This window comes from Hemiscyllium ocellatum, chromosome 1 (genome assembly GCF_020745735.1).
Source record: "Hemiscyllium ocellatum isolate sHemOce1 chromosome 1, sHemOce1.pat.X.cur, whole genome shotgun sequence".
In the NCBI taxonomy this organism is placed as follows: Eukaryota; Metazoa; Chordata; class Chondrichthyes; order Orectolobiformes; family Hemiscylliidae; genus Hemiscyllium; species Hemiscyllium ocellatum.
In genome coordinates this window covers 42,121,375-42,131,807 of record NC_083401.1, presented here as the reverse complement: position 1 = coordinate 42,131,807, position 10,433 = coordinate 42,121,375, and the positions used below count along the sequence as shown (strand labels likewise).

At 38.1% G+C, this 10,433-nt stretch overlaps 1 protein-coding gene across 1 annotated transcript in view; it reads right to left on the bottom strand.

The window, feature by feature from the left end:
• Positions 1-1,045: 1,045 nt before the first annotated feature.
• smad4b (SMAD family member 4b) overlaps positions 1,046-10,433 on the bottom strand; it is a 100,732-nt gene continuing 91,344 nt past the window's right edge. The window contains exons 11-12 of the mRNA XM_060850447.1: positions 7,445-7,583; positions 1,046-4,386 (exon numbers count right to left, since the gene is read on the bottom strand). Coding sequence (XP_060706430.1) covers positions 4,175-4,386; positions 7,445-7,583 — 351 coding nt within the window. The 3' untranslated portion in view covers positions 1,046-4,174. The remainder of the gene's footprint in view (positions 4,387-7,444; positions 7,584-10,433) is intronic.

Below are 10,433 nucleotides of genomic sequence, written 5' to 3'. Positions count from 1 at the left end.
TAAACGTCTGCAGCTGCGACAGCACTCCATTCATTCAGGCAAGTGAGGAGTTAGATTGAGGGGGTTACTAGGTTGTGATCTGTTCTTTAGCCACTATTTCTATGACTAGTGCCAGAAGAACAAATGATTCATTTGAACTTAAAACACAAAAGATGCTAGATCCATCTAACCAGTTTCCCTTGCAGAGTAATTGCAGCACAGAAATGTCTTTTAGCACACCTGGTTATTTTCAGCATTTACGTTCCAAATATCATCCCATTTTCCAGTTGTGCTGAATGATGCATCCCATCTCAATGTCTCCCATGCGATCCTCCATTGAGCAGAGGGACCCAATTTACAATCGGTCCTGTATAATATTCTACAACTGATCATGAGTAAATGTATAAGCATGGCCTGAAGTATGCATCTAGCCTCTAGTCAACCCCCTTTCTCAGTGGAGATACTAACTCATGAAATGAAGCATGCATGTACATGTTCATATTTCACATTACTGAGGCACTGAAATATAATTTGCCACAGCTGAATATTTTAAAATGGCGATTTTATTTTCCCCCATCTTCTGCTGAACCTTGCTTTAATCCCTATTAAGAATGACAGTCCAATTACTGAGAACTTTTTGCACCATTTCCAAAGTATATTGGAACAAGATCCACCTGTATTTGCTGCTCACTTAAAACATTTCACTACAAACTACCTGAATAATTACCTTTATCACTTTCAGTTGGAGTATACAGAATCTATTCTGCACACTAACGAACTGTTTATGCATTTTGTGTACATTTAAGCTAATAAAAATGCAGCAGCATTTCAGGATAGTTACAGCTTTGATCTATTAATGCAGTCAAAACAAATCAAGTACATCGAGAGTTATGATGCAGCTGCAAAGCGTTTATTGCAGTCTACACCTAAAGAACATAATTGCATCAGCCACATCATATGAGAAAGTTTAATAATGTTTCAACTTAAACAGAATTACTGACTTCAGATACTTCAATACTTTTTAAAAAGAGATAGGCTAGACCATAAAATAAAGGAGGAAATAGTATACTTTGCGAACATTTTATTTATACTAGTTGCTTAAAAGATAAAATGCATACATTACTTGCTCCATTCAGAACTGGTGACATTTTGTCAAGTGTTCTACTCCAGACAGATTTCCATTGCTGCCGCACACTGTCAATGCCATTCCCATCATCAATCCAACAAGGACTAAACATCACAGATGTCAAAATGCCTGACTCACAAGGTATCTCATGTTAACATCGTGCTAGTTCAATACCATAAATTTATATAACGTATTGGTCTTTGTTTGGATAGCATCTAACTTATTAAAACAGACAATATTTTTCACATCTACATGCAGTGACTATTTTTGCATATTTCTCCTTTGATCTTTAAATGAAATTCTGTCAGATCATAGTCCTCCTACTCAAATCAATCTTTCATTTCCAAAGGATTATACTGCAGATGCTATATTTTTTCCATTGTTTGGATTTAAAAGATCAGTTTTCCATGCCTATTTTCTGTCTGTAATTTTATTTGGAGAACTAAATAAGGACCCAAACGTCTGACACAATTGAAGTAAAAACGGAGATGGATTGTGATAGGGAAAAGTGGAAGTTTATTTTTAAATCAGATTTTCAAGTTGGATGCTTTTAACTTAGATTAAGAAAATTATAAAGCTCAAAACATCCACAATGCATAATACAAGTTTTCATGAATCAGTATTTTTATCTCCCAATTCAAATGAAAGTATTTCTTAATCGCATGAGACAGGCACTCAATTATTTTGACCTCATTATTTTAACCTAACCCCTGCAAAGTTAGCACATAACCTTTTGCATGTTAATTTTAATAAATAGCATACCCAATGCAACTCTACTGTAAGAAAAAGGGCTGTCTTTACTATTCCTAGATAGGCATTTCAGATTTTTATCATATACTTTTTGTTTTTAACTATCCTAATAATACTTCGATCCTAGTAGTCTCTACAAATGGTGCCGAAGCTTAGTATAAAGATTTGCAAAATGTGCACACATACACACATCAAAAGGGAGAGCTAAAAACAAGTTTATCAGCAATTTCCCTGCCTCTCCCCGCCACCTTAGCAAATCACCTTAAAACTTTACAATAGCATGTCATTTGCAACAATAGCTAGTAACCAGAAAGCAGAAGTTGATCCAGATTCAAATACATGAAGAGGGGTATACAAGAAAGAAAATCCGTACTGCTCTTATGATTCACTACATTCCTAGATTCCTAAACTTCCAACTTGGCAGACAATTATTTCAAAGGCATAGTCATTGGTTTCATTATTCAGACTTTTTTAAGAAAATCAAAATTGGTAACTCCTGATCTGCATTTTTAACTCCTGTAAAAATTACAAGCATGTGTCATAAAAGATGCAATTTGATTTACATTTGGTTTCAACAAGAATTGGGATATTAATACATTTCACAGAAACCAATCAGCAGATACGTTGAACAGCAGCAAATACAGTGCTCCTAAATGAATACTCAAAAGTTGTCACTAGGATTTCAATAACCTGAAATGTTCACAGGCACAGAGTTTTGGTGCATCTTCTCACTTGTCCAACTCAGATTTCAGCAAATAATGGCAAGCATATGAAACTACTGTATAATGTCCACCTGTACTGTGAAAAGATTTAACGGTACAATTACAGATTTTTAACCATTCAAATTTAGGCTCCATGTGCTTAGATATTTGCACTCTGTAACACTGCTGGTAATAATAGTGGAAATAATTTCAGATAAGAAGCAATTTGGTACTCAATATATTAAATAAACTAAGTAGTACAATGCAGGTGGTCTTTTAAAAAACAATCTACCATTTCTACAGTTAAGAATGTGTTAAAAACACACAGGGTAAGATAAAATTTGATCTGGCTACAAAACATTGGTGTTGATCTTAACAAAATGTAGTAATCTAATGCCAAAAAAATGCATTTCTTACAGGAAAGATGACGACAAAAAACCCTTTTCTTTATCATCCCTAACATACGAAAAATGGAACTGTTTTATTTTGGGGAGGGGGTGAAAGAAATGACACCAAGAGAAATGAACAGATGTTTCAGCATTAAATGCACTAGAATAGCACAAGAAAATGTTCCACGCTTTTAGTGTTATGAACAAGACCTGGATTTCTGTAAAAAAATATACGGCTTTTTAAAATTTTTCTTCCAGATCAGAAACAAGCATTTCTTAAACCTCCCGTCTCTGGTCATAAGCTGTGCATAATTTGAAAACTTTGGCCAAAGCAGCCAATGTTAGTAAACAATGGCCAGACCCACATGCAAAAAAGAAAATTTAAAGAAAAATGAAGAAGCGAAGTACATTATTGAAGGTGATAAACAAACTGTACAATACAAACATCCCTCTGTACAGGAGATCTACCTTAAGGGTGCACTATAAAAGAAAGTTTTTGAATAAAGTGCAAATACAGGTGTTCTTTCAAATAAAGAAAGCCTGGATCTGTAAAGTGTGGCTAAAGAGAGGCCACGTAGCTGTAATGCATGTATATTTTTCAAAATGAGGTTGCCATCCATCTTTTTTACAACCTGTTTTTGACTGCTCTGGAAATTTCAAAAATGTAAACCAGAAAACAGTTGTTTTCTAAATCAAAATAAGTCCTCTCCCCCACTTAGTTTTGCTTTTTCTGGCATGGAGGTATTAGTTATTAAGGTTTTCAATGCATTACGAGCAACTTGATTAGAACTTAAAACAACGATACCCTCACACTGCCCACATTTTAACCCAGCCCTTCAGTTCAGCTTTGGGCTTGGAGAAAGGTGGCTAAGCTAATCACCTAAATAGTTTTGCACAGCACCAAATTAAGCAATTTCACAGCATTTGAATGTAGGATAACCATCATTGGTAACTAACACAGTCTGGATTAAGTAATACAGACTGTGAATCATACTGTGGAGTATCAAAGTGAGAAACAAAGACACAAGCTTGAATACTGAGTTTTTTTTTGAAAAGAGGAAATAAACAGTAGTTTTGCTGCTTGCTTTTTTTCTCCATATCTACCAAAAAAGTTTTTGTTCTCAAAGAATATGCTGAACAATGGTAAAATACATCAGTTTATTAACAAGGTTGAATTCTAGTCTTCTCCCCACCCCACCAAAATAAGACAATGGTTATTGCAGAAGAACTCAGTCCAGGGGCTGTGGTTCTGCAATTGGCATGGTATGAAGTACTTCATCCAACAGCTGAAGGGCACGATGTAGGTGAATTTCAATCCAGCATGGGGTTTCTTTGATGCTTTGCCTTGGATAGTCAGGTCCCCAGCCTTTAACAAAACTCATCCTGAGAATACAAAGACGACGTAGGTCATCAACTCCTATTCCTGCTGCAGCAGACAAACCTGAAAATGAAACAAAAATTAATGCAATTGCTTCACAAAATTTAATTCTTTGCGATTAAGATTGTTGGGAATAAAAACACAGAATTTGAATGAAATCAAGTTGGGCAAGATCTGAAAAGAAAACGTGTTTTCTGTCCAAAATTAGAATGGTTACAGCAGTAAAGTAGGTCATTTAGCTGATCATGTCATTGCCAGAAGAATAATATTCCCACCTGGTCCTACCACTTTCCTGTAGCTTTCCCCCCTAACACACACCCCATCCAAAACAAACAGTTGCTCCCCTTCTGCTCCAACCAGAACCAGAAGTTTGAAAACCTCAATGAAATCTCTTAATTGTCCCTTCTGTCTGAACTCAGCTAGTGGTTCTAAGAGACAAGTCAGATTGCAGATTAAAACATCTTGTTTACCAAGGTATTCAGCCACGAAAAATATTCACAAGAGGTTGCCAATGTATAACAAAAGGGCCCCTGAAGACAGCAACGGGTGAATTTATTATGGGGAACAAAGAAATGGCAGAAGAGTTGAATAGGTACTTTAGATCTGTCTTCACTGGGGAAGACACGAGCAATCTCCCAGATGTAATAGTGGCTGAAGGACCTGAACTGAAGGGAATTTATATTTGCCAGGAATTGGTGTTGGAGAGACTGTTAGGTCTGAAGGCTGATAAGTCCCCGGGACCTGATGGTCTGCATCCCAGGGTACTGAAGGAGGTGGCTCTAGAAATCGTGGATGCATTGGTGATCATTTTCCAATGTTCTATAGATTCAGGATCAGTTCCTGTGAGTTGGAGGGTGGCTAATGTTATTCCACTTTTTAAGAAAGGAGGGAGAGAGAAAATAGAATTATAGACCAGTTAGTCTGACCTCAGTGGTAGGAAAAATGCTGGAGTCAATTATAAAGGACGAAATTATGACATATCTGGATAGCAGTAACAGGACAGTTCAGAATCAGCATGGACTTATGAAGGGGAAATCACGCTTGACTAATCTTCTACAATTTTTTGAGGATGTAACTCTGAAGATGGACAAGGGAGATCCTGTGGGTGTAGTATACCTGGACTTTCAGAAAGCCTTTGATAAAGTCCCACATAGGAGGTTAGTGAGCAAAATTAGGGCACATGGTATTAGGGGCAAAATACTGACATGGATTGAAAATTGGTTGGGTGACAGGAAACAAAGAATAATGATAAACGGCTCCCTTTCAGAATGGCTGGCGGTGACCAGTGGGGTACCGCAGGGATCAGTGCTGGGACCGCAGCTTTTTACAATATACATTCATGACATTGATGAAGGTATTTAAAGTAATTTAGCAAATTTGCTGATAACACAAAGCTGGGTGGCAGGGTGAAATGTGAGGAGGATGTTAGGAGAATACAGGGTGACCTGGACAGGCTAGGTGAGTGGACGGATGCATGGTAGATGCAGTTTAATGTGAATAGATGTGTGCAGGCTACTCCTGCACCTATTGTCTATAATAAAGTTTATTATATACGAAAGACAAAAAGACATTATCCAAGAACTAGTTGGAATTTGTACAGATACTCAAACGTGAGTGAAGTGTCATCCATATCCACTTGTAAGTTTTCAGTTCCAGTACAGCTGTGGTCAATTTCTTTTTCAATAAGGTTTGAGCACTCATGTCAAGCAATTTTCTTTAGTTAATGTCTCTAATTAAGACCCTTAAAATTTTGCAAACCATAATATATAGAAGGAGGCCATTCCGCTCACTTACAATTTAACATGCCTTCCTGGCTGATGTCCCTCCCTCTGATACCTCAAAAGACTTCTGCTTCTGGCTATTTCTTTTCAGGAATCTCTCTTCTGCTTTAACGGTTTTGGAGACTGTTAAACTAACAGTACCTCTACTTTTAAAGACCGTTTCTCTCTGGCTGAACGGATTTCTGTCTAAACAAATCAATTAAACTATGATAACAAAAAAGCAACCTGGAAATATAAAAGTTGAGAATAGGATTTTAAAATAAAACTGCTAATGTGAGCACTAGTCCAATCAAAAGTGAATCTAGAGAATTGATATGAACAATAGGATGGCAGCAAATGAATTGAAACAGGTATTTTTTAATCATTCTCCAAAGATACAAGTTTCACTCCAGAAACAGCTATAAATTGGGATATGGAAAAGAATGAGGAACTCAAAAAAAAATCAGAAAAGTAAATTTTGGAGCTGCAATCTAACAAATACCTGACCCTGATGGTGTGGGGTCTTGAAAGAAATGGCTAGTAAGATAGTTAATGCATTGTTTTAATTTTCCAAAATACTTTTGATGCAAGATCTGTCCTATTAGACTGGCTGTTAGCGAATGTAACTCTATTACTGAAAAAACAAGGGAGAGAAAAACCAGGAAATTGCAGGCAGTTAGTTTAATCTGCATCACAGGGAAAATGTTAGAAACCATTATTAAGGAAATTATAGCAGGACACATGGATAAGTTCAAGGTAATCAGACAAAATTAATCTGCATGGTAGGAAAAACTCAAAAAGGTGGGTACTTAGACACTGACAGGGACCATATAAGAATCAATAAAAGACCCTACAACTTGGGCTCTCAGTTCTCACCAGAAAAAAAGACACCAAAATTTCATGTGCAATCTGGAACCATTCAGCATTGCAAAAGGTGGTACCAGAGTGTAATAAAGGAGGTTTAAACTATTTGAGACTGATTGGTGATGGCAAGTCTTCCATGTTTGAGCCAAGAGAAGTGGAAGAACAAGACTAAAATACAAAGCACCATCTAAGAACTTCATTAAGCGAGAAAGAAAACATAATTTAAACCCTCAACCATACTAGTCTCAACCATGCTCAGGACCATACAGCAACACAGATTAAATAATAACTGAACAAGAAAAAAAACAACATATGGCACCCCACCCCCATTCCCCCACCTTCGCCAAAACATTAAAGCAGTTGAGCTCAGCAGTCATGCTGAGAATGTGGATCAAGAAAAATAAAGTTAGGGTATTCAAGGAATAAACTTTGATAGGCAAATATCTCAGCTTTACATATCATGCAAAATAGCAAATGCCACTGCCATGGTGACTTACTAATTGCTGGAGCGATACCTCCTACTGAACCTGGTCCAGGGATATTTCCAGCAACAGCTGCTGCTTGAGCTGCGGCTGCAGCCTGAGCAGTCGCAGCCTGTTGTTGCATTTGGCGGTGACACTGGCGCAAATCAAACACCTGAAACATAAACAAAAATAATGGATCTCTTGAATAGAAAATATATTATTAGCTCAAAATTTGAACATTTATTTCGACAGAAGCTCACAACTCGAATCATCTGCACAGAATGTCAAATATTTTGCAAGACCTGTATAAATATTGTGCTCGTGAAGCTAAGAGCATAGCAACAAATTGGGAAAAGCAACCAATATCACACCCGATCTGTAGAAAAACTCTTGGTGTTCACCCAGAATTTACAGAATGAGTAAACCACATACCAAAGCTCAGTGCCATACTGTACATTTCTTGTTAACATTTTATTTAAGCATGACTGACCATAGCTGTTGTCTTTAACTTAGTTCTGAGGCATGGGACAAAGCGTGGTTCGAATGTTTCAGTATGAGGGAGGGCTGGGTGATTTGCAAATAAACTGACAATGTCTTGTGCTGAAAATCAAACCCCCACTACTCCCGTGATCATCACAAACCTTGAAGATCTTACGAAAGCACACAAAATCCCCTGACTTACCTGCCTTTTTAGACCGAGGTTGGCAGAAAGCACAGACCAGATTTCTGTACTCGACAAAATTTATTACAAATAAATAGATTCTAATTACAGGGAAACAAGAACTGTCAACATAATGATTGGTTAAAACTCTAACCCCTTATGAACTCTTCAACAAACACGTAGATATACGCAAAAAAAATTACTGTTATGGGTGGAGGGAAAAACCAGGAAGGCAGTTCAATGTCCCCTGTTCACACGACTTACTAAGATTATCCTTTCGTTTGTCAGGTGATTTCAGTTCTTTGCAGGAGTGGTTGGTTCACAAACTATAAAGGTCTCTGATTTATTAGCTAAGAGCCACAGCTTAAAGCAACTGGTGAGAGAACAAACTGCTTTCGTAAAGCTTTAGGTGTTTTTACTGAAGAAGAAAGGATACCAACCCCACCACTTGAGGTTGGAAACCTTCTAGACAATACTGCTCCCATTCTTGAGCTGTCTAACTATATGGGAGACAGAGTTTTTGGTCGGTAGAAAGCCTTTGTTATCGACAACTGGCTAGCATTCCACAGATCAATTGATTACTTGTTGCCGGCTGAATTACACTGTGTACATAGCCCTGATTCAAGTTTGTCTGGAACCAATCTTATCCAATTAATTGAACCAGCAAGCAAAAACAGCAATTACAACATGTGGTGGCAATCCCTTATACAAGGAGAAAGTGAGGACTGCAGATGCTGGAGATCAGAGCTGAAAATGTGTTGCTGGAAATGCGCAGGTCAGGCAGCATCCAAGGAGCAGGAGAGTTGGCATTTCGGGCATGAGCCCTTCTTCAGGAGTCCTGAAGGGCTCATGCCCGAAACGTCGACTCTCCTGCTCCTTGGATGCTGCCTGACCTGCTGCGCTTTTCCAGCAATCCCTTATACAAGCCTCGATTTCTAAATCAGTCCTTTCCCCATAAGCTATCGGAGTAGAAAGTAGGTGACTAAGCTCACTGCATCTGTTCTGCCATTCAATGAGATCATAGCTAATCTGAAATTCCTCAACTCACTTTCCTGCCTTTTCCTCGTAAACCCGGATTCCCTTGATAATTAAAAATTCACGGCCTTGATTATTTTCAATCATCCAACTTCTACAGCCTTCTGGGCAAATATCCCACAGAATCATTACCCTATGAACAGTAATTTCTTTATATCTGTTTTAACTGGATGGCCTCTTACTCTTGAGATGATGCCCTCTCAACCCAGACTCTTCCACAAGGGGAAACAACTTTTCCACATCTACCCTGTTAAATCCCCTAAAAAAACCTGTATGTTTCAATAAGATCAACTCTCATTCTCTTAAACTCCAGTGAGTCCAGGCCCAACCTATACAAGCTCACCTCATAAGACAGACCCTCTGTACCAAAGCCTACGGAACTTTCCCTGGAGTGCTTCCAAGAAGAGGCACAAAATTGTTCACAGCATTCCATCTGTGATCTGATTACTGCCTTATGTAGTTTTAGCAAGATCTCTCAAACTTATATTCCATTCTCTTCAAAATAAAGGCTCACATTCTACTTGCCTTTCCAAATACCAGCTGAATCTGTACACCAGATTTTTTGTTATGTACAAAGAATCCAAATCTCGCTATACTATACGTTTCTACAGTCTTTCCCTATTTAAATAATAATCAGCTTCTCTATTCTTCTTGTAAAGTCCATAACCTCACATTATGTTCCAGGGGTTTTTACCTTCTGTACACCCCTGCAAACTGCAAACTGTGTCATCCTCAACCCCTACCTATCACCCATTTTCTAAAATTATTTTTAACACAGCATGGAAACTGGTCCATGTTGCCCACTCAGCGAGTTTCAATTGCCTGCATTTAGTCTATATCCCCCAAAACCCTTCCCATCCATGTACCTGTCCAAATGTTTTTTAAATGTTGCTATTGTACCTGGCCCAACTTTCTCTGGCAGTCCGTTCCATATATAGAACATAGAACAGTACAGCACATGCACCATCCTGTGTGGGAAAAGGTTGCCCCTAAGGTCCTTCTTAAATGTTTCCCCTCTCTCCTTTAAACCTACGCCCTCTAGTTTTCAATTCTCCATACCTGGGAAAAAGACTATATGCTTTCATCCTATCTATGCCCCTAGCGATTTCATAAACCTCAATAAGGTCCTTTATTCTCCTGCATTCCAAGGAATAAAGTCCTACCCTGACCAATCTCTCCCTATAACTCATGCGTACTAGTCCTGGCAACATCCTCGTAAATCTTCTTTGCACTCCAATTTAACTAGATCTTTCCTACAGCAGGGTAACCAAAACTGTACACAATACTCCAGGCTCAGCTTCACTAAACTGTAAGATAACATCTTGA